Genomic DNA, 24646 nt, shown 5'->3' on the forward strand with positions numbered 1-24646 from the left:
TTAGGAAATCCTGTTGGGCAGGCATTGAGAAGATCCCTTTGCCCTGGCAATAGGGGAAGCTCTCCCATTAGACCATGATTCTATTCTCTGGGAAGAAACCCTTGGTGCATTGTTCTCTAAAACTGCAGGCCTCTTACCTCTGGGAGGCTTTTCTTGTCCAGTATCCCCCAGGGCCATGTATGAAATGGATGTTGGAGATAATGCTCTTCCTGGGAGCTAGACAGCTTTAGGCTCCCACTTCACCCACTTCCATCTCCTGCCAGTGTAGGGGGGCGGCCTGAGGGTTGTTTGAAGGTTTCAACAAAGTTTTCTTGCTGTTATTAAGTCTGGGTTGGCTGGTGATTTACTTGGTAGTAAATGTTCCTCAAAAACTTAGTAAGCTTCTCCCTTCTCTGTTTCCAGTCATTTTAATGTTATCAGTAGCAAGACCTAAAATATTCTTCTGCACATGCCTGTACTTCTGCTCCCCTACCTCTATCCACTGGACAGTGACCATGCAGAAGTCATCTGAAACAAAAGGCATATATGGGGAATTAATACCCTTTGTCTAATCTTTGCCGAAGGGATAAAGCACCTTAACTGAAAAGGCTTAATGGGCCCTACTGATTTCCAGCTCCTTGGGGTGTAGAAGCAATAGGCTTTTCCAGTATCAAATAGCCCCAAATTTCTGCATTTCTTTTTCCCTTTCCTTTGTACTTACAAACTAATTCTTTTGTGAGCTCACCTTTTCCCTGAAAAACATCAGAGGAGTAACACAGTGAAGAGTGAAAGGTCCTAACATTCTTGTACCAGCTACGTGCACACCAGGCACATGGCCAGCATTCTAAGTTATTGCTGGCCACAGTTTTAGAAAACATTTTGTCACTTCACAATATGGGTCTTGATCTCTCTAGTCTCCACTAGTTTCATCACCACCCACCACCAGCCAACCATAGTCAATGCCCCATATTTAAGGTTTTTTTGACATCACTCCACTTCAGGTACTGATAACCATATTAGCAAAGGTTAGCCACTGAAGCTAATTTTAAAATGCCTAATGGCGGCAACACTCTTGCTCATCCAAATATGCTGCCTGGTTCGTGGGGGAGGGCACTATACTTCGGTCATTCAGGGATCCAGCTGACAAAGGCCCTGTCACTCCCAAGGTTGCCGGGTCTTCTCCATCCCATCAGTGGAAGGAGAAGGAGCCTGGCAGATCACTGAGAATGGTTTTCTCATGGGCCAAGCCTGGGGGGCTTCAGTTACTTCATCACTCATCCATTGACTAAACCTGAGTCCCACGGTCACTCCTAACTCCAAGGGGGCGGGGAGATGTAATTCAGGCGTGTGCCCAAGTGGAATAGAAAATGGAATCTTAGGCAACCAGTTTGTCGCAGTTTGCCTGGGACTTTCATGGATGTGGCATTGAAAGTTCCACTACTCAGAACACCCTCATTCCTGGGAAAACCAGTTTAAGTGGAGACACTAAGTCTCATTGTTTAAGTAGAGACACTACGTCTTCTGTTTTCTCGGTCTCTGAATCTACAGTGACTACAAACCACTTATCAGGGCATGAATTGGATGTACTTATGAGACAACAGGGCAGATTATTTTAACTGAAATATATGTTGTCCCTGAAAATTTGGGTCATGTGTTATATAACCTTGGTGATACACATCTACAAACATGGTCTTTGTTCCTAAATGAATCAGCTATAAAATGTGGTGGTAGGGGTTATACCACATTGAAAAAGCACTACTCATTTAACAAGAGTTCCTAGAAGAATTCCCAGAAATATTTCTGCCAAAGGGTTCGTCTGAGAAGGAACAACAAATGAATAATTCAGATATTATATTGCATAAGGCAAATTTTGCCAGAAAACAAACTACCTCATTTATCTTAAAGACAGCTTATGTGAACTGTCCTTGGGGACAGGGACTGTGGCTCATTCACTATACTATCTCTGGCTTCTAGCAGGTACTCAGTAAGTGTTCTCTGAGTAAGTTAACACATGGTTTTCAACACAAAGTACCAGTTTACTATGCACCATAGTCACACAAATAGCCTGTGCCCCCTTTCTCTCATCAAAAAGGAGAGATTTTCCTGATTTATTTTGAGCTGAAGGGTGGTGAGCTGCCATTTAGGGCAGATTCTAGTTCTTGAGACAGACGACAGAAGGCAGAGGGGACACATGTGGCCTGTGGGCCAAACCAGCTTAGTAGGTGTGCTCTCTTATTTGGTCTGTGCAGTGTCCAAAAGTCAGGCATTTCCAGACAGAACCCTGGATTTATGGAACTTGGAAGAAATTGGAAGATCGAGCAACACAGTGCTTGAATTCCCATATGGCAACTGGATGGAGCTACATAGCACTGTCCCTGTTAGCTGAGCACACTCCCCAACTGCCACAGTCACTACCATGTCCTACTGCTTACCCTACTCACTCAAGAAGCTTCTCCACCATATCCGACAGACACTGGGGTCCTGAACACCTGGTCTAAAGCACAGACCTCTGTTGTAACACTGCACATTTTTAAATGGCTACTGAACCTTCCAAGTAGCTGTTGCCAGAACCTGATCTCCAAGCCTAGCGACTTCAGGCCTGCCTGGCATTCCATAGCACTGGTTTACATAGAACCTTTTTCTGTAAAGAAATTAATAATTTAAGATATATATATACTCCACCTGTAATCATTTCCTTCCACCAATATTATTTCTGTAATATTGAAAATATTGGACACTGAAACATGGACAATTCCCAACGAATCCCTTCTCTAATTCACAGAAATGAAATGGCAGCCTTTTGCTATTATTTCTTTGATACAGAAAAAAACGGTGTGTTTCTATCTGTATTCCAAAGGACATTATTCCCATGTGTGTTTTCACAGTAAAGTTTAAACAGTCACTACTATTACCAAATACTAAATCAAAAGCTATTAGAAAATAAAGCTGCCACACCTTTATCCCTACGAAAAATACAAAATTAAATATATAAACCAACATAAACAAGCAGATGAATGACTCAGAAATAATAGTAATGGTTAACACTCCTTGAACCCACCTCACTCTGAACTGTCTCTGTGCTGACAGCTTCCCAGCATCAGCCTCCCAAAACCCCTATGGGGATAGCATGTCCCCATTTTAAGCATGAGGAAACAGAGAACAACGAGGAACTTGCCTGAGGTCACTTAGCTAGTAACTAGCAGAGGAGCTAGGATTAAAACCAAATTAATTTTAGCCATTAAGTTAAATGAACAAACAAAAACAGTGCACGCACACACACACACACACCCTCCCACCAAAAGTTCGAAGAATAAAGTCATTATCAGATGCAGAGGACTGTAGCATCTGTGGCAAGACAGGATCTTTGTGACCTGATCCAATCCTTATTTCACAGGTGAGAACTCAGGTCTGAAGGATTCTATTCCTGGTCCAAAGGTCAAACAGCTGATGACTGCAGGGCCAGGCCTGGCAGCCAGAAGCCTGCCTCTCAGCTCAGGGTCCTCCCACACACCAGTGCAGGAACCTATTGCACTGTCTGCTTCCAAGTTCTATCGGTGGGCACAGATCTCCACTTGCAGACAATGTTACCTAAGAAGGAGAGGAAACTTGATTTTCTCTGCCTCCATTTCTAAAAATCGTAATGCCACAATTGCTGCCTGAATGGATTTGAAGTTGACGTCTAAAAGCAGTCATGTTGTCAGGCCCTGGTAGTTTCAACTACTTATTTTACACAAAGCAAGAGCAGAGTAGTGTCTACATAGATTAATTTTCATTCCTAATTTTAGTTATAATTAACTTTTATACATTTCTTGTATAAATTTAAAGCTGTTCTGGCATTGCATATTTATTCCATAATGAAAAATAAAAGTTCTCTTTTAAAGTATGCAAAAAATGCACACAATTACTGAAATATGAACACTGTTCATTTGAAATAGAAAGTAGACGTTCATTCAAATCCATGTAAAATTCCTATTTCTCCTTCATTGAACGGGGGTTTCTCCTGCTGCAACTGATGTCATGAACACTCAGTGCTGGTACAGCATGCCATTCCCCTTAAAAATCTTTCCTTCTCCACAGAACATAAGTGCAACATAATCAGTTATATAATAACCCACAGGTCAATAAGACCTACACTCAGGTCTATAAGCAAGTAGCAAAATGCCTTTTTAAATTACCTTAAATATGTTTAAATATAAGTCAATCATCTCAAGTATGTTTAGTAATTACTAAAATGAGGAACATGTATGGAAAGACATCTTTTAATAATTCATTCTTATTTCACAAATATTCAGCTGCCAAAATTTCATGAGTCTCACATTTTTAATAAAAAGACCCAAAGTTCCATTAAATAATGGAGAAAAAAGTTCTCCACCATCTTAATACACTGACATGAGATTTTTCAAATTTTCCACGATTACCACCTATGGTATTTTAAAGATCTTCATTAAAAACATAAAAAATGAAATGGCTAGGGATTTCTATTCACTATAGTTTTTTCAAGGAAATGTAATTACTACATAAGTATTCCTTTATTAAAGTTGAAGTTATATAACCAACAAGCCAATATGAAAGATTTTTCTTTACGTCCTTTTCAAATTCCCCCAAAATATCTTTATGACAACTGCTATCAGCCTATGGCAGTGAGCCATCCATCATTTCAACAGGATGCCCGTGTCACCACTTTATAACACATGCACGCTATCGAACAATTCTTTTTAGGGATCTTGGATGTCCCATTCACCTCTCAATCTCCCACCAGCTCTAGATGAGAGAAATGAATGATTCAGAAAGTTTGTCCTTGTTCTGCAAGGACTTAGACAAGCCTTAGAACTTGGGATTGGTCCAATTCCTACTGGGCAGGGGGCCACTGCTGAGGCCCTAGGTTGATAGATTACAGAGCCGGTAAACCCACCCCATTCACTTGCTCGCTCACGTTACTCCTACTGCAGAGTGGGATCCCTCAGGCTCACTCCTCAGGTGCTAGGGGCCAATCTGCCTCAGGATTCCTTCATGGTTTTAATTTTGGCCAGTTTTATAGTTATGCAGAATCAACTGCAAGGACATCCTTGCTCATCTGGTCCCACCTCAAATCATCTTTTGCTTAGACAAAACGAATTATCCCAAGAGCTAGAAACTCATCCTACACTAGGAGAAACATCCCAACCCAGGGTGACAGGGTTCTTAAAGTGGAAATCAGCTTCTCCAACTTCCGTCTTTTGATCCTAGATCTGCTTATTCCAATTATACACAGAATAAGGCTCCTTCTTCCTCTCAGTTCAGTAAAAAATTAAGATTTTCAAGGACTCCTACAATTTTAAAGCCAAAGGGGAATGTAAGAGATCATCTCTTTCAAACCCCTACATCCGTCCAGGAGTGAAGCAACCTGTCCAAGTCACACAGTAGTTAGAATTGAGCTGGACTCCTCCACTGTCTCTTCCCTTACCTGCTGAACAACTCAATGTGTCAATTTCCTTTTACTTCATGCAGTCAAATCACACCCCTACTTTTCCAATCATTCCACTGCCCTTCAGGATTTTACTAGTCAAATTGTTAACTTTACCTGGAAACAGTTGTGGAAATGACTGCCATTATGTTAACAGGGTCATATGAAAAACACTTATTTATCAACATTTATATGCTTTATTGAAAGTTGACAAGTGCAACAGTTAAATACAGTGACACCTTACAATTGTGTAGAGAACATGCACAGAAACATATGCATATAACTACTATACAGGTGATATGCAGAAACCCCTACTGGGAAATCCATTTCATTAGCTAGAACTGAGCATTTTTCAAAGTATTCAACCAGCTCAATTGAAAGACTTCAGTGAACAAGGATTTACTTCAGCGTATTCAGCAGCTAGATTTCAGATTACACAAAGTGAGTAACTGTGCCAAATTCTTAAAATTTCTTTAGGTGTGGTTTTTGTCATGTAGCAGTTTTTATGTAGATCTATATATAAAAGTCCACACCTCCTCAGACAGCCAATGAAACAACTAAATTTCAATCTGTACAACCTAAATAGTAGTTACAGTCCTCTATTGTACAAAATAGTTACACTACATACACAAATATACAATAAGCAAAACAACCTTCATGGTAAGATAGCCTAGGTCCCAGCTACCTGTCACCATTTTGTCACTCTCATAGTTTTGTGTCATCCATTGTTTGAGAAGAAAGAGGCACAGTACTATTGTTTTTTATGAATTTTGGTGACAGTTGTCAAATTTGTACAGTGAACTCTGTTCCCCCTCATTTTAGTCTTTTTACCCTCCTTTCAAGTTCCTCCCGGGGGGAGGAGAGGAGAGAGGCGAGTCCAGTGAGGAGCTCCATCGCTTCACAACCCCATGTAGGACACTAAGCGCAAGCAGGAGAGAGAACCCTTGGAAGTGAGGGGTAGGGAGCCGGAAGGGATGGAAAGGCACACAGCTCCTGAGCATGAATTAAACCATTTCTCAGATATCTGCCAAGCTGCATGAGGTCCCAGTATATCCATGCTAATTCTCGGATTAACCTTTAATTCACCCAACTAAGAAATTTCTCCAAGCCATAAGCATATGAGTGTTTAATACTGGAAAAGAGATAATGGCATATGTCAGTCTCACGTCTCTTTCGCAGCGAGCAATGAAATGGGTGACTGTGGAGGCAGATTCTCCCTAGCACATCTTCTCCGTCTGTTCAGTTCACACGCAGCAGCCAGTTCTGCGGGGGCATAGGCAGCTATGCGGTTGGTCCTGAGCCCTGCGATGCTGGCTGGGCAGGGGGCTGTGTGGTGCCCTGTGGCTGGGTGGTGGCAGGGGGGGAGCCAGTCTGCAGCTGGGCCTGAAACTGGGCAAGCTGCTCAGGACTGGCCAGTGTCTTCAGCAGATTGTTCTCCTGCTCCAGCTGGGAATTTTTCTCTATTAGTTCTTTGATTTGCTCTTTGAGGACCTCCACTTCTTCTCTGACCGCATACATCAAATGGCTTTTCACTAGATCCTGGAAAGAAGACAGAAAAGGTTTAACTCATTATTTGGTATTTTCTGGACTCTTTGAGTTTCCAAGACATTATTTTACATGGATCTCCCTAACTATTTACATATTCCGCCTTTAAAGTTGGTTCAATGACACTTGGGGAAATCTGAATACAACCATGACCGTACAATACTTGAGTTTAACGTATAAATGATCAAGCTTTGTAAAAGTCTGTGCTTCTCTGCAGACGTTGGCCAGAAACGCCCAAGTAAGGCTTCCTGAGACTGGGCCAGAGCCGGGCGCTGGGTCCCCGACTGAGACCAGCAACGGGAATGTCCAAGCCACAGCGCGCCCACCGCGTCCCCGCCCGCAGGCCCCGCCCCGCGCTCGCCCGGAGCCGCCTCCTTCAGCACCGGCTGCAGCCAGTTCCTACCGAACATGTTGCCGCATTTTCTTCCCTCCACCCCGCCCCCCTCTTTTCGTGATTAAGCTGACATCACAGAAACCTGGGCAGACGTCGCAGCCAATGGGAGCCCGAGTTATTTATAGCTCCGAATTAAAGGTTCAGAGTTTGCCTAGCAACAGTGGGCAGAGAATCCCGTGAGAAGAGCCACAGGCGCTGCTCCAATAACAAAGAACGGCCAAGGCGGAAATAAAAAATAGGAGAAATCCAGGCGCAGGCTAAGAAAACAAAACTTTTTCTCTGATTCTTCTTCATTGTGAAGGAGCCCGCGCCACCGGGGACCCGTTTGTGCACCGTCTAGAAGACCCTTATCCAGGATCCCGACTTCTGGGGCCCTCCCCACCTCCTGGCTCCCTAGTAAAATATTAGGATTCCTAGTAAAGCCACATCGCTAAAGGTGTGCTCACGACCAGCCGAAGGAGATAGTTGGCCAGCGCTTCCCTAATAAATCCCCAGCAAAAAGGGTCACCGTGAGAAAATCCCCTCGTGTGAAACCAGTCCGGGGAAGAAGACCATTTAATACCCGCAGGGCCCCTTTCTCCCTCCACGGCTGCCGTGGTAGGTGGCTCCACGCTGGCCGAATGGAGACAGCGCCGGCATTTCTACGCGCATCAAGAGCAATCATCATCATCTGAACTTAGGGATGCACTGGTTCCACAAAACATCTTATTTTTGTGCTGTGCCCACATTTAGTATAAATGATTTTTCATCAGTACATACCATAGCTTGCTCGATTTTGTTGTCAATAGCTACCACACTTGCACCAGAGGAGCTGAAAAAGAGGGAAAAAGGTCATCGATAAATGGAATTTATCTTAAGCGTCCAAGATAAAAAGGATCTCCCAATTTTGTGATATTGCTAGCATCATATTTTGAATGTTATTTAACACTATGTAATGTATCACCCTCCAGAAAATGCCAGCCCCTCTCTTACTAACGAATATCCAGGCATCTCCCTATTTTAGTAAGCCACAAAGGACTAAATTACATAATGTGGGGAAAGCCTGTTCTCTGGCCAGACTTGCAAAAATAAGTTTTTTTAACATTTCGAAAAACAGCATCCATGTCACCATAATCTCTCAGCAATGGACAAAGGAATTCGTCTTGCTATCTTTCACCTGTATTATTATAAGTATCCCACGAATAAATTTAAAGAAACTATCTTAGCCGACATTTACCTATTATCAAGTCTCACAGAAGCGTTTTCAGTCCCCAGCAAGGATGACAAGAAAGAAATTGAAAAATGTCTCAGCTGGTAAACTCCTAGATCCATCGCCACTGGTCTACACCATTGGGATTTCATGCAACTGCAGCCAAAAACACCCTCGTGGAAAAAAAGAGGGAACACCAGCAGCCTTGTATAAGCTAGATAAAATCTTCTGGCTTTCCGCAGCCCAGGGAGAAATAGAAAACGGCAGCCCTAATTTAAAGAAACCCAGCTTCTAGGGCTTGATGATCCCAGGAAGATGCGGATCCCAGTGCCGTGCAAAGGCGCTTCCCAGATCCGCAGCCGGGCTCCACTCAGCTCTAGACCAGGACTCCCAGTCTTAGTGCAAAATATATGCAGGAAAGAGCTGCGCCGATTGGCCGGCACGCCACTGGGACCGCCCCCTTCTCCCTTCCCCTTCTCCCTTCCAGGTCCTCCCGCTTCCCTGCTTCCCCGCCTCCCCCCACCCCCACCTCCGCCCCCATTCTCCAGATCCCGCTCGTGGGGTGGGCTGGCCTGGCGCGGGCCGTGCTCAGAGGAAGTGGGGTGCTGGGTTCGGAGGTTTCCAGGGCGGCCTCAAAACACTGGGCCATTGCTTCGGCAGAAAATGTGAAGGGTCCCTGAAAAATACTATGGGGGCCCCCACACGTGCTTACGTTTAAGGGAGTCAGACCCCGGTCCCCGGAGCTGTGTCCCGCGGCTGCTTAACGGCGAAAGCTTCCTATTTGCAACCAGAACCGTCTGAGCTACTGGGCATGCCCAGTCCCACCACTGTAAGACTTCGAGTGTCTTGATTTCAATTATCTAGTTCTTACCGGCAGCGGTACTGGGAGGATTTTATAGACGGTTTTATTTTTAAAGATAATAATCATCCTGCAATCATGCTATTTTTTTAATTTTAGAGGGAAAAAAATCACATTTGCTCTTTGAGAGATACTACCTTTTGTTTTACAGAAACAAAACAAAAAACATTATATATTCTTTGCTAGGCATGAGGGAAAGACTCCAGATAAAATCCAGGATCTTCCCAAAAAGCCCCTAGAGCCACAAACCTTGAAATCACATCTCCCTATTAGCATCTTCTCCCCAGTAATTAAATATGCCTTCTTCTATTTAGACCCAGAAAAGTCAATCCACAGGTTGAATTCCACATAGATCTATTTTTAGTTAAGTCCCTAAGGCACGTTTTTGGAAGCTGAGTGACAATTCCTCTAAGACTCAATCCCTCAATCCTATGAGCCTTCTTACATCAGAGGGATTGAAATATTATAAAGTATGTATTCAAAGCATACAAATCCTTGAAGTTAGTCTCTGCCCATTTGCAGTGTCCAGAACCAGAAAAGGGAGGATATAATGGTGGTTAAAAATAGTTAAGCAGCCAATAGATGCTGTAGGCTAACCTCTGTTTCACCCTCTTGGCCACACTGACCAAATAATTCCCTTCTCCAAACCAAAATCGAGAGATGTGGGTATAAAATAGCTTAACCCTTTCAAAATTTTCTATATTAATTTAAAATACTTGCAGGGATGCATCAATTAAGGCTACAATTTAATATACTAGAAATCTAAGCCCTGAAGTTTGCTAAATTATAATACAACATAAACAGTTTCCAAGTCAATACATGCGAGAAAGAAAACTTAACCTCTACAATACTGCCCTCTAATGGCATAATATAAAAACCAAAAAATCTACAAAGTACTTGGGGAGACCTCTCTAATCTGTAGATAAAATTGTGTCATCACAAATAATTCCAACATAAAATCTGACTGTAGAACATATATATGTAATACACACACATGCACAAACACACACAGTCTTCTCTCCCAAATAAGCATCTTTCCTCAAGCAGCATCCTTTTCTAAAATTGCCATCAGATCCATTTAGACAGTTTTTAAGTTGACTCAATGCTGGTAGTGGGGGTAGGTAGATTTGGTTTTCAGAAACTGTCCAAAGTTATTAGGAACCAGACCAGATCAGTGAGCACAGTAAATGATGAAGACCACAATTCTCTTTTGGGTTAAAAACCAAAGTGTGACTAACTATAAAGTGATGAGATTCCCTTTTTACTGAAAGGTTCATATTCTCCAAATTTTAAGGCTTGGCTTTTGAATAACAATAATTGTTAACATATTTATAATTTATAAAAATTACATATATTAACTCATATGATGCTTTAAAAAAAAAAGATACCCATTTCCAACAAAAGGAGACTAAGTAGCTTAGAAATCGTAATTTTTTGGGAAGCTGGCATGTGGTCCCTATGTCTATGAATGCTAACCAGAATATTATTTACTACATGATAGTCTCTATATTTTGAAAGTTAAAGTTATACCTAAAACTATTTGTATGCTAAATTCCATTTACATGTTTTAACTGAATGCCAACTTCATGAAAAAAGGGTATTAAAGCACCATTTAAGGTATAAAAAGAGCTTTAAAAAACAAAACTCTAAGGTCATATAAAAAATTTTTTAAATTCCCAGCTGGAGTTTTAAAAAATTACTAAATTAACTGAATTTATTCATGCTGTTCTTCAACATAAACAGAAAGCTGTTTTTATTTCAATCATTTTAACTGATCATCCATTGTATCAAGCAAGAGAAGCAAATATAAGCAACCATAGTCTATTTAACCCATTTTCCTATGGAAGGACATTACAGTTATTGTTAATACTTGGATATTTTAAATAAAATTGCAAGGAACATCCTTCTACATACATCCTTGAACATGTATGTGTGTGTGCACACTTCTGGAGAATTTGTTGAGCCAAAGGATAGGCAACTAAAAAAATGATTAGAAATCTAATTTTTTCATATATTTCACATAAATATGCTAGATTCCTTTAAAACTAGACTTTTGTATGAAAACTGAAAAGACATAATTTGAAAAAGAAGGCAAAGGAAATGGAAAGCTCCATGGAGGGAAAACCCTTGGATCAGAAATGTCCGTGGCACAAATGGCTAGAATTACATTCAAAGGCTCTTCTAATTGCAAGACAAACGATCCATATGTCTGGTGCCTCGTCAGAGCTCACTGAGACTTGCTGACAGGGCAGAGAAAAATACTACAAGGCTTCCAGGAGAGATCCTTAAAGCCATGGACCATATAAGTCTATTTCAGGCACTGAGCAAAGATCAGGAGGTATCACCTCAGTGGGAACTCATACACATTAAACAGCCTGGACAATTGAGATTGAGGTATTTTCTAGTGTTGTCTGCCTAAAAGCCTTTTTACATAGATTCCAATTCAACTGCTACTGCATATTGGTAGCAAGCATGACAGGATAGGAAAAGAGGAACAGGCCTGAGTGTTTCTGGTTCCTATAACATGTGCTTTTCTTCCAAACTTAATCTGACTTGGCCAACACGGGTACAGTTGGAGATTCAGCACTGAAATAGAGCAACCTCTTTCTCCCCCTATCCAAACTCCTTGCAAATCTAAAACAACTGCCAGGAAAGAAGTGAAGGCACATTACCCTGTACCTGACCAAATCACTGCTGTCTAAGGACTCCCACGTCACCTCCATTTTTCTAGTTTACTCTCACTAGGCATGGCAATATACTTACCAGGTTTAACAAATGAAACTACAGGACTATCAGTTAAATGTGAATGGCAGAAAAACAACAAATAGTGTTTTAGTGTTGGGTCCCACACACTGTCAAAACAAGAAGAAATGCCAAAGAAATGGCTGTTAAATTCAACCACATTTTACATTTCCTTATCTCCACAGAAAGGCTGGTTGGAAAAAGCTTCCAAAAAGTAGAACAGTGGCCGGGCGCGAGCGCGATGGCTCATGCCTGTAATCCCAGCACTCTGAGAGGGTGAGATGGGCGGATCACTTGAAGTCAGGATTTCAAGACCAGCCTTGCCAACATGGTAAAACCCCGTCTCCACTTAAAAATAAATAAATAAATAAATTAGCTGGGCGTGGTGGCACATGTCTATAATCCCAGCTACTGGGGAGGCTGACGAAGAATTGCTTGAACCCAGGAGGCAGAGGTTGCAGTGACCTGAGATCCCATCATTGCACTCCAGCCTAGGCAACAGGGCAAGGCTCTGTCTCAAAAAAAAAAAAAAAAAAAAAAAAAAAAAAAAAAAGAATCGGAAAAGAAAAAGGATAAATCTAGGAGGTCCAACATCAAAATAGGATGCATTTCTATTTTGGAGAGAGAACAGAAGGAAGAGAATTATCAAATAATTTAAGAATTGTTCTAGAACTGAAGGACACAAGTCTCCAGTTAAATGAGATGACCAAATGCCCACCACAAGAAATGAAAAAACCCTCCACCAAAGCACACCACCCTGAAACCTTAATCACTAGGCATAGAGAGAAAATACTAAAAGCTTCCAAATGGAAGAAACAAGTTACAAACACAGGGACTAGCAACAGAACCACTTTGCTGGCAGTCAGAAAAAGATGAAGAAAATGTCTTTAAAATTCTGAGAGAAAAGAGTTTTTTTATCCAGAATTCTTTACTTGGCCAAATCATCATTTGAGTGTAAAGGTAGAATTAAAACATTTTTAGATATTTCAGACACCAAAATGGAGGAGCAAATCAAGAAAAAAGGCAGACATAGGAAATAGGAACCAGGAACTCAGATACTGGAGGAAAGGAAGGGAATCAGCAGGCTGGAGTGCAGGGAGATCTCAGGGGGACTGCTGCTGGACAAGCCCAAGCTGCAGCTGGTCTGTACCTGGTCTGCAATGGTAAGGGAAGATGGAGAACTCCAGGAGGGAGAGCTTCTGTGCTAATGAACACACAGATTATCTAACACATCTAAGCATTTGCAGGGCACAGGGGAGCTACTGATAGGTATATGATAGATCTAATGGAACAATTAGATAAGCTCAAAGGCAGTTTTACTGAAAACAGAGCAAGGAAGAAAACACGGAATGCTCATAAAATATACATGACCCATATTATTTTTTCATTTTTTTGTGGATTTACCTTTTAAAAGTTAACTTTATTGAGAAGGTAACAGGAAGAAAAATTCCATGGCAGGAATGGTTTAAAACTGCTAAATCCTAATCTACTACAACTTGATTACCTAACATCTAAAATGGAAAAAGCAAGAAATAGTGTAAGTATAAATATATTACATAGAAATGTGGAGGTAAAAATGAGAAAAAACAACTAAAACTTAAAAGTGGCTGCGTCTAAGGCACCGACTGGATAAGTGAAAAAAGAGAACTGCTATTTTTTTCTATTCATTCTATTTGCTTTTTGGGTATGTACATTTATTTTGATTAAAAAATTTAAATAAAATAAATTTTAAACACTTCAAAATAAAAGAAAGGTTTATAGGGATCTGCAGCAGTTCTTCCTGCTTCCAGGCTTCAGCAGAGCCCTTAGCACACCTGCATGTGAGGAAACTACCCGAGGCTGGGGAAAGAACCACCCAAAAGAAGCAAGCAGAACAATTTTCAGAAATCACATAGGGTAGGCACCAGTTGGTATTACCACCCACCAGCCTAAATGAAAAAAAAACTCTGTAAAAAGGGATATCAGATATTCAGAAGTATACTGCCTAAGTCTCCTTCTGAATGCTTAGAAGAATTCTAATTCCCTTCAGTCTAGGACTAATTTAAGGGAAAAATGAGTCCTAGACTGAAGAGTGTTTTGGTCCTACATAAAGCAGTTTAAAAGGAAGCCCTGAAAGGTCAAACTGTTTCCAAGTAACTTAATTTTCTCTCAAAACAAAGCTCAAGAATATTTAATAAAGTCTCTAGCATCCAATAATTCACAATGTCTGGCATCCAATAAAAAGTACTAGGCATAAAAACAAGCAGGGAAATATCACTCATGAGGAGAAAAATTAATCAAAATGACCCAGTTATGACAAAGATGATTTATAGACAGGAACATTAAAAAGTTATAACTATATTTCATATGTTCAAGAAAGTAGAGGAAAACATTAGCATATTAAGGACAGGTGTGAGAAATGTAAGAAAACCTAAATTAAATTATCAAGGTGAAAAATACAATATTTGAGAAGAAAAATACACTAGATGAGATTAACAGTAGATTAGATAGGGCAGAAGAAGTATTAGTGATATATGAGCAATAGAAACTATCCAAAATAAAACACAGAAGAAACGTTGAATAAAAAGAACAAATCGGCCAGGTGTGGTGGCTCATGCCTGTAATCCCAGCACTTTGGGAGGCCGAGGCAGGTGGATCTCTTTAGGTCAGGCATTTGAGACAAGCCTGGCCAATATGGTGAAACCCCATCTCTACTAAAAATATAAAATAGCTGGGCGTTGTGGCACACACCTGTAATCCCAGCTACCTGGGAGGCTGGAGAACTGCATGAACCCAGGAGGCAGAGGTTGGAGTGAGCCGAGATTGCGCCACTGCACTCCAGCCTGGGCCACAGAGCCACAGAGCGAGACTCTGTCAAAAAAAAAAAAAAAAAAAAAGAATGAAAAAGAACAAATCAAAAAAAGAACAAAGTGTCGATAAGCTATGGGACAGTTTCAAGCAACCAACTATATCTGTAGTGAAGTCCCTGAAAAAAAAAAAAAAAGGAGAGAAAACATTTTAAGAAATAACAGTAATTTTCCTCACATTTTACTAAAACAATAACCTACAGATCCAAGAAGCTAAACAAACCCCAAACAAGAGAATTGTGAAGAAGTCTACAAGGTGTATCATAATCAAATTGCTTACTATCAGTGATAAAATCTTAGAAGCAGCCGGAAAAAATTGTTATGTACAGAGCAACAAAGAATGATAGCCGACTTCTGGTTGGAAACAATGCTAGCCAGAAGACAGTGCAGCAACATCTTTAACTGAAAGAAAAAAAAAAAAAACCTGTCAATCTGTAATTCTATGTCCAGTGAAAACATCTTTCAGAAATTTAAGGTGAAATTAAGACTTTTTCAGACATACAAAAGCTAGAAGGATTCATCACTGTTAACTCCTTCAGACAGAAGGAAAATGATACCAGATGAAAAAACTAGATCTACGCAAGAGTGTGAAGAGCACCAGAAATGATAACTAATGGTTAAATACAAAAACTTTTCCCCCTTACTATTTAAATCTAAGATAACTGACTGTTGCCAGGTGCAGTGCCACATACCTGTAGTCCCAGCTTCTCAAGAGGCTGAGGTGGGAGAACCACTTGAGCCTAGCTAGGAGTTTGAGACCAGCCTGGGCAACATACTGAGGCTCTGTCTATAATAATCATTGACTGTTTAAAGCAAAAATAACAATGTACGGGAATGTACTACAATATGTAGATGTAAAATGTATGACAAAGATAGAACAACGGCTAAGAAGGGAGAAGGAAAATATACTGCTGAGTACACTATGATAAGTTAAAGATGTATGCTATAAACTCTAAATCTAATAAAGCTAACACAGGATAAAATGGAATCATAGGAAAATGTATAATCTAAAAGAAAGAATAAGAGGAAAAGGGGAATAAAGAATAGAATAAAAAATGAATACCAAGATAGCAGATTTAAACCAACTGTATCAATAATCACATTAGGCTGGGCATGGTGGCTCACGCCTGTAATCCCAGCACTTTGGGAGGCCCAGGTGGGTGGGTCACTTGAGTTCAAGACCAGCCTGGCCAATATGGTAAAAACCCATCTCTACTAAAAATACAAAAATTAGCTGTGCATAGTGGCATACGCCTGTAATCCCAGCTACTTGGGAGCTGAGGCAGGAGAATCGCTTGAACCCGGGAGGCAGAGGCTGCAGTGACTCAAGATTGCACCACTGTACTCCAGCCTGGGGAACAGAGCAAGACTCTGTCTCAAAAAAAAAAAAAAAAAAGAAAGAAAAGAAAAGAAAACAATAATGACATTAGATATAAATGGTCTCAATTAAGCACCTCAATTAAAAAGCAGATACTGCCAGTTTGGATGAAAAAGCAAGATACAACTATATACTGCCTATAAGAAATATACTTTAAATATAAAAACACAAATAGGTACAATAAGAATATGGAAGAAGATATTCCATGTTAACAATAAAAGAAAGCTGAGGTGGCTATATTACTCAAAGTAGACTGCAGTGCAAAGAATATTATAAAGAATAAAGGTCATTATGATAAAAGGTCGATCTGACTACAATGTAATTAAATTAGAAATCAATAACATGAGATTATCTGAAAAATACTTGGGGAAAAAATACACACATCTAGGTAACCCATGGGTCAAATAAGCAATCAAAAGGAAAATTAGGAAGTATTCTGAACTGAATGAAAATAAAAACAAGGCATATCAAAATTTATTTCAATAAATTTAACAATTTAAACAAAAATGGACAAATTCTTATAAAGACACAACCTACCAAAACTCACATGAGAAGAAATAGATAACTTGAATAGTCCTGTATCTATTTACAAAATTGAATTTATAGTTTAAACTCTTTCTATAAAGAAAACCTCAAGCTCAAATGGTTTCACTGGTAAATTCCACTAAATATTTAAAGAAAGAAATAATTCTATACAAACTCTTCCAGAGAGAGAGAAAATTTTAAAAAACTACTTTACAACTCATTCTATGAGACCAGCATTCCCTAAACACTAAAGCCAGATAAAGACATTATAAAAAAGAAAAACTACAGACTAATAGCTCTGATAAACATAGATGCAAAAGTTCTTAGCAAAATTTTAGCAAATCAAATCCAACTATATATACAAAGAGTAATATATTATGAACAAATGGCATTTATCCTGGGAATGCAAAGTAAACATTCAAAAATCAATGTAATTCACCCTATCAACAGGCTAAAAAGAAAAATATATAAAGATAATCTCATTATATGCAGAAAAAAGCATTTGACAAAATCACCATCCATTCATGATTTTTAAAAAAGGAAAAAAAAAGTTTAAGCAAAATAGGAATTGGAGGGAACTTCCTCAACCTGATAAGGGACATCTACAAAAAACATTCAGCAGACATCATATGTAACAGTAAAAGAATGAATGCTTTCCCCCTAAGACTGGAAACAAGAGTCTACTCTCAGCATTCCTATTCAACATCATACTGAAGGTAACAGCCAGGCAATAAGGCAAGAAAAAGAATAAAAGTCATCCAGACTAGAAAGAAAAAAAAAAACTCCATTCACTGATAACATGACTATCTTTGTGGACACTCCCCCAAAAATCTACAAATAAATTATTAGAACTAACAAGATACAAGTTTCTCGAGGTTATAAGCTAGAAGTTCAATGTACAAATATCAATATATTTCTATATACCAGCAATGAACACAAAGTGAAATTTAAAAACAAAAAATACATGAAATAGGTATAAATCTAAGAAAATATGTAGAAGATCTCTATGCTGAAAACTATAAAACATTGCTGAAAGAAATCAAAGAGCACCTGACAAATGGCGAGATACCCCATGTGTGTGGATTAGAAGATAATACTATTAAGCTATCAATTCCACACTTCCCAGCTACCATATAGATTCAGTGTAATCCCTATCAAAATTCCAAGACATTTGATTGAAAATGACAAAGTTATTCTAAAATTTATATATAAAAGCTAAGAAACTAGAATAATTGAAACAATTTTTGAAAAAGAACAAAGCTGAAGAACTCCCATTACCAGATCTCAAGATTTTCTGTAAAGCTACTTGCATTACCACAGTGTGGTACTAAGTAAAATGACAGACATAGAGTAATGGAACAAAACAGAGAGGTCAAAGATACACACACACACACACACACACACACACACACAGCAAATCGATTTTCCACAAATATGTAAAGCAATTCAGAAAAGAGTCTTCAGCAAATGGTACTGGAACAACTGCAAAAACAAAAAAAAAATACAACCGATCCATTCTTTACGCCATATGAAATATTAACTTAAAATGGATCATAGGACTAAATGTAAAATCCCAACCTATAAAACTTCTATAAGAAAACATAAATCTTTTGAACCTTGAACCAGTAAAGATTTCTTAGGTAAGACACCAAAAGCACAATCCATGGAAGAAAAAAAATGGATAAAATGGATTTTACCATAATGAAAAACTTGTTTTTTGAAAGATAATGTTACAAGAATGAAAAAACAAACTATACACCAGAATTAAGTACCGCAAGTCACATATCTGATAAAGGACTTATATCCAGAATATATAAAGAACTCAAAACTCAATAGCAAGAAAACAAACAACCCACTAAAAGAAAAGGGCAAAAGACATGAACAGTCACTTTATCAAAGATATATGGATGATAAATAAGCGCCTGGAAAAAATGCTGAATGCCATTAATTGTTAGAGAAATGCAAATTAAAACCATAATGATATACCACTACACACCTATCAGAATAGCTAAAATATAGTTTAAATTTTAAACCTGAAAATACAAAATGCTGAAAAGGCAGAAAAATTGGAACACATATATTGATGGTGGGAATGCAAAATGGTACAACCACTTTGCAGAACAGTTTTGCAGTTATTTATAAAGTTAGACACAGAGTGTCCATAAAAACCAGTAATCCCAATTCAAGTTATTTATCCAAGAAAATTGAAAACATGTTACCACAAAAATTTGGACATGAACGCTTAAGAGTTCCAAACTGGAAACAAACCAAATGTCACTCAACTGGAGAAAAGATAAATAAACCATAGTACATCTAGACAATGCAATAATACTCAGCAATACAAAGAAACAAACTACTGATACACATAACAACCTGAATGAATCTCAAATATATTATGGTAAGAGAAAGAAGCCACACTCAAAGACTGCAAACCATATGATTCCATTTATGAGACATTCTAGAGAAGGTAAAACTATAGAGAAAAAAACCAGATCAGAAGTTCCCAGAAACTTGGGGTAGGGGAGGGAGGGAAGATTGTTATGGGTGATGGAACTATCTCATATCTAAACTGTAGTGGTGGTATGCCCACTGTTTTTCAAAACATGTAGAACTCAAAGATGGGAGCAATAAACACTGGAGACTCCAGAAGTGGGGAGGGAGGGGAGCCAGGGCTGAAAGGCTACCTATGAGGTACCTCGTTCACCACTTGGGCAACGGGATTATTAGAACCCCAAAACTCAGCATCACGTAACATACCCATATTACAAACCTGTGCCTGTATGCCCTGAATCAAAACAAACAACACTATTGCTGTATACTAAAAAGGCAAACTTTACTATATGTAATTTACATCTTAAAAAATGAAAAGATGACTGCCCCTAAGTAGCAGACTGGGAAGAATGAAAAAAAAAAAAAAGAAGAAGAAGAGGAGGAAGAAGAGGAGGAGGAGGAGAAGGAAGAGGAGGAAGAGGAGGAGGAAGAGGAGGAAGAGGAAGAGGAGGAGGAAGAAGAGGAGGAGGAAGAGGAAGAAGAGGAAGAAGAAGAAAAAAGAAACTGATATTTTTAAAATTCTATCTAATCTTCATATTTTCATTATTTTTTATTGTGGTAAAAAACACATAAAATTTACATTAACCATTTTTAAATGTATAGCTCAGTAGTGTTAAGCATATTGTTACTATTGTGAAAAAGATCTTCAGAACTTTTTCATGTGCAGATCTGAAACTATCCATTAAATAACTTCCTATTTCCCCCTTCTCCTGCCCCTAGTAACTGCCGCTCTAATTTCTATTTCTATGAATTCGGCTACTTTAGATACCTATACTTTTTTTTTTTTTTAAATTAGAGACAGTGTCTCGCCATGTTGCCCAGGCTGATCTCGAACTCCTGGGCTCAGGCAGTCCTCCCACCTTAGCCTTCCAAAGTGTTGAGATTATAGGCGTGAGCCACCATGCCCAGCCTACATGTAGTATTTTGATTTAAAACATTTTAAACTAAAACAAAAAAGGGAAGAAAAACTATTTTAAAAGATATAATGCAAGGACTTAAATATATTCATTGAGGAGACCTAAAAATGCCTATTTTATAACTAATTGTTCTATCATTATATAAAATGCATTACTAGGCTTGAATTTTTTAACTATAATTTTGCTCTGTTCTTAGAACTGTTGAGTTTGTTGGTGATTAATCATTCCTAAATCTCATATTAGCGTTAAAAGATTTGTAAAAATTAAATACTTGCTTTAAGTGTGAGAATTTTAAAAGTCTTAAAATGCTAATAAATTTAAATATAATCTTTTATTTATATACACCTATATATAACACATGTATTTACCCTCTGTAAACACATTTTTTCTGTATTTTTCTCTCTCTAAACATTTATAATTACTTTTAACTTGTTACAATTCTAGAAACAATTTTTAGTTTTCCCATGGCTGTCTTCACCTTATTTTGCATAACTAATTCCAAAAGAATATCTATAATGCTAAGAAGACCCAATGCCCTTTCTTTCTTTCTTTCTTTTTTTTTTTTTAAGGTGGTAAGGGAGACTTTAAGAGAAACTACTGCAATGGGAGAGAGAGATGGGGCTCAACTCCTCTCAATGCCCTACAGCAACAGGACTCAAATGGTTAACATTCTTATTTTACTTTTTATCTTCATGAAAATAATAAGCATTTCAAACCCAAATTTCTTCATAAATTACCACTTCTGCTTAATAGTGGTAGATTATGAAAATCTGGAGCCACAGACAAAAAAGGAATCACAGATTTAGAAGCCAAATGATATTCTATATAAAACATCTGAAGAAGTGAAAAGTTGTCCTGATTATGATTTTCTATTTCGAGAACCTCATGCAAGTGAGGTTCTTGCATGAAGTGAAAAATGAATATTATTTCTTTTACTTTGGCACAGCTATGAAAAATAGATGCTTTGAGCACTTTTTAAAAATAACTAGTTACTTTAAGCTAATTTTCCTGTTAAATTCCAGAAGAAAACAACAACGATAAGCAGTCCTAAAAGACCTGGTAGGAACTAGACTAACCAACTAACCATTTTTCTATGCATACAGAGCCACTTAGGGTCATTAGAGGCAGTCTCTTGGTGACTCTAAAACAATCAGATGAAGCTCAATTACACAGTTGTATTTACAACGGTAAAGATAAATTTAAGGATATTACCTAGCTCCAGAATGTCTAATGTAGTACAGGCCTAGGTAAGCATTAACACATTGGCAAAGTTGACTCTGTGGGATGGGGACACAGTGTGTTTACATAATAAATACCTCTGCTTCGATCAAGGGACACATTTCTACATTATGGCCTCCATGGGCAGCAGCTCTGTGACATAAATGAGGTCTGAGGGTTTCTTTAACCCTCTGATCTATTCAGAATTATAAAGCAAAATGGACCTTGGAGATCATTTAATTTTCTTATTCTCTAGATTTAGAAATGGAGGCTTAAAGGCATTAGGTGCTTTGTCCAGGGTCTACCTCATCAACTGTTGGATGGAGCATAGAACCAAATGCTGATTCAATATAGTGTGCCCTAGAAGTGCACACCAGAAATTCTAGATCCGTGTGTGTGTGTGTGTGTGTGTGTGTGTGTGTAAGATGTTAGAGCTGGAAGAATAAAGGGACCATAAAGTGAAATGCCCTTCTGCTGATCTCAATGGAGCCACAGTATTCATTGAAAGCCACCCATTTTACAGATTAAGAAACAAGCTGGGAGGCTGTGTGGAAACCGCAGCCAGAGACCCATGCTGCATATGAGTCAGGCAGCCTGGCTGCAGGGTTTCTGGGCCTACTCTAGAGTGGCGCTGGTGAGCTCTTGGTGAGAACTGGCCCTCCACAGCTTCCTTTCTGAGGCTGGGCAGGCTGACAGGGCACTCAGATCAGTCCCAGTGCCAGTGAGGTCTACAGTTTGAGAAGGTGCTCTCCAGGCACTGGGACAAGGTCCCGACAGAGAAAGGGGCTCACCACAGACACAGAGCCACACTTGCTGACGGACACATTACTTAGTGAATGTGCCTAAAGAAGATTTTCAAATTGTCCTTTCATTAGCCCTGACAGTTCCTTGCAAAGCCCTCATGAGCTGTGAGAAGACGAGTTAGAGGAAGTCCAAGTGGATCAAAGAAAATGATGCTCACTTGTAAAGAAGGCAGGCAGGCTGCGTCCCCAAGGCTTGTGGCCAGAAATAGGAGAAATGGCTTTAGCAGCAATCACTTTAAGAACTTCTGTGGTGTCCCAATATACCCCAAGGATTTTTACTCTAGGTGGTCATCACCTTGGATCTCCTTCCATATCATCTTAGTGTGATTCTGACATTGCCACATTCTCCTATCCATGATTAAATAAGGGTAAGAAGACAATGTGATGAAAATAATAAAGTGCTGAGTGGGGCCAATGAAGTGGGAAATAAAAATTTACAATGAGAATGAGGGTCACTTTTTAGCATTTAAACCTGCTGCCAACTACTGTAAAAGAAATGGTCAACATAATACATCTTAGCTAGAAAGATATAAACTAGAATTTAAAAACTTTCTATACATTAGCTCTTCAGCCATTTGATTTACTCGCATTTATTTAACAGTGAGCACCCATGAAAGGCCAGGAACTTTAGGCTTGGCACCACAGTTATCAAGATGAGTAAGACACAATCCTTGCTTTTAGTGACTTGGGGGCAGTTGCAGGGGGCAAGGGGAGAAAGACGTATGATATTTTGTATAATTTGAGTGTATATAAAAAATGATGGTTAGCAGAAAGCAGCCTGGGAGTGTTTCTGAGGGCAGAAGACTTACCCTCTGGGTGATGAAAAACAAATAGGAGTTGTCCAGTTAGACTACAAGGTACAAAGAGAATGAGAACACTCTCTTCTCATGAAAAAGGAAGGGCCAGGCAAAAGCCAGGGTCATGAAGCAGCATGCTGAGTTTGGACACCTCTCAGTAGTTGAGTGTGGCTAGAGAATAGGAGGTTGGAGTTTAGCAGTGGGAGGTGAAGAGAAAGGCAGTAGAAGGAAAAAAGGTTAAGACAGGCTGGGGCCTCACAGGCCATGTGATGGGAGACTGGACTTTAGTCTGAGGGCAATGAAGGTCCACATAACAGGGTTTAAAGCGGGCAAATGATGCAATGGGATTTGTGTTTTGGCAAGGTCACTCTGACCACAATGTATAAGACTACAAGAGATGGAACTGGGGGTAAAAGGAAGGAAATAATGAGGGCCAAAACCAAGGAGCAAAGGGGAGACAGAGAGAAAAGTGGGATGGATTCAAAGACATTGGGACATAGAACTGACCGAACTGGCTTGTGTGAGGTAAGGGAGGCAGGATGACTCACAGGTTTCTGGATTATGTGAACAGGTGGAAGGTGATGCCATTAGCCAGAATAAGGCTGTAGGCTAAGGGGAGTCAACTGGTTCTGGGGTATAACATTGATAGGCCTTACTAGGCAGTGGGAAATACGGTTTTGGAACTCAGGAGGGGTCGGGCATAAGAAAATACTGGCATAAGAAAAGTTGTTAGGTTAGCAATAAGTCTCCTTGGGAGTGGATGAGATTACCTCAGAAATCCATATAGGCAAGAGATGGTGGAGCTGGGCGGCCGCACACGCTGGGGCAGCCGTTTGGCATAGCAAAGACATCTGAGTTTTCTGTGGATCTAGTGGACACTACAGAAGGTGGCTAGGCTTGAGGCACTTGCAAGAACCTTGAATGGGAGAGTAGCCTCTACCCAACAAAGAGACCAAGACAGAGAAAGTGATTTAACTGTGCAGGGAGCGGGGAAATGAAGAGATCAGGTCAGCTCTCCAATGCCAGGCACCCTAAGGTGCCAGCAAAGAGCCAGCAACTGCGTCCTTCGAGAAAGCTCATGTGGATGGCAGCCTCACTAAATGAGCCAATGGACAGTCCGTTAGACAGAAGCAGACAGACGGCAGCTGCAACCGTGACAGAAGCGGGACACTGCAACAGTCAGCACAGAGACTCTGCCCCTCGGTTCTTCCTTCCCACCTCCATGCTAGCGCACTGCTACTGCCAAGAGGGAGGGATGCATGTGAGAGCCAAAAACAGCCTCCACTCCAAGGCGCCAGTAACAGACTGGGTTCTTTTTTTCCTTTTCAGGGAAAGAGTGGGCAGAGAAGAGAGAGCTTTGATTCTGACATGAGAGTCAAATTGCAAAATGCAAAGAACGGAGTGTTTAAAAAATGGTAAGTGACTGTTTAAATGACCAAAATTAACTGGAAAGCGATGGAA

General features: G+C 39.6%; 1 protein-coding gene and 1 long non-coding RNA gene across 8 annotated transcripts in view; one reads left to right on the top strand and one right to left on the bottom strand.

Moving 5' to 3' along the window:
- Nucleotides 1-5596: 5596 nt before the first annotated feature.
- TSC22D1 (TSC22 domain family member 1) overlaps nt 5597-24646 on the bottom strand; it is a 146454-nt gene continuing 127404 nt past the window's right edge. For 5 of the 7 annotated variants that reach the window (XM_063792486.1, XM_003318016.7, XM_063792485.1 and 2 more), the window contains 2 exons: nt 8121-8172; nt 5597-6961 (listed from right to left, as the gene is read on the bottom strand). In XM_063792486.1, the coding sequence (XP_063648556.1) occupies nt 6704-6961; nt 8121-8172 (310 nt within the window). In that variant the 3' untranslated portion in view covers nt 5597-6703. Of the gene's footprint in view, nt 6962-8120; nt 8173-8577; nt 9139-9262; nt 9336-24646 lie in introns of those variants that run through there. The other 2 variants (XM_003954257.4, XM_003954253.4) reach the window with 2 other exon arrangements.
- LOC107967902 (uncharacterized) overlaps nt 9253-24646 on the top strand; it is a 28779-nt gene continuing 13385 nt past the window's right edge. The window contains exons 1-2 of the long non-coding RNA XR_001708704.3: nt 9253-9379; nt 24515-24600. This is a non-coding gene — a long non-coding RNA (uncharacterized LOC107967902). The remainder of the gene's footprint in view (nt 9380-24514; nt 24601-24646) is intronic.

Source organism: Pan troglodytes, chromosome 14 (genome assembly GCF_028858775.2).
Source record: "Pan troglodytes isolate AG18354 chromosome 14, NHGRI_mPanTro3-v2.0_pri, whole genome shotgun sequence".
Classification (NCBI taxonomy): domain Eukaryota; kingdom Metazoa; phylum Chordata; class Mammalia; order Primates; family Hominidae; genus Pan; species Pan troglodytes.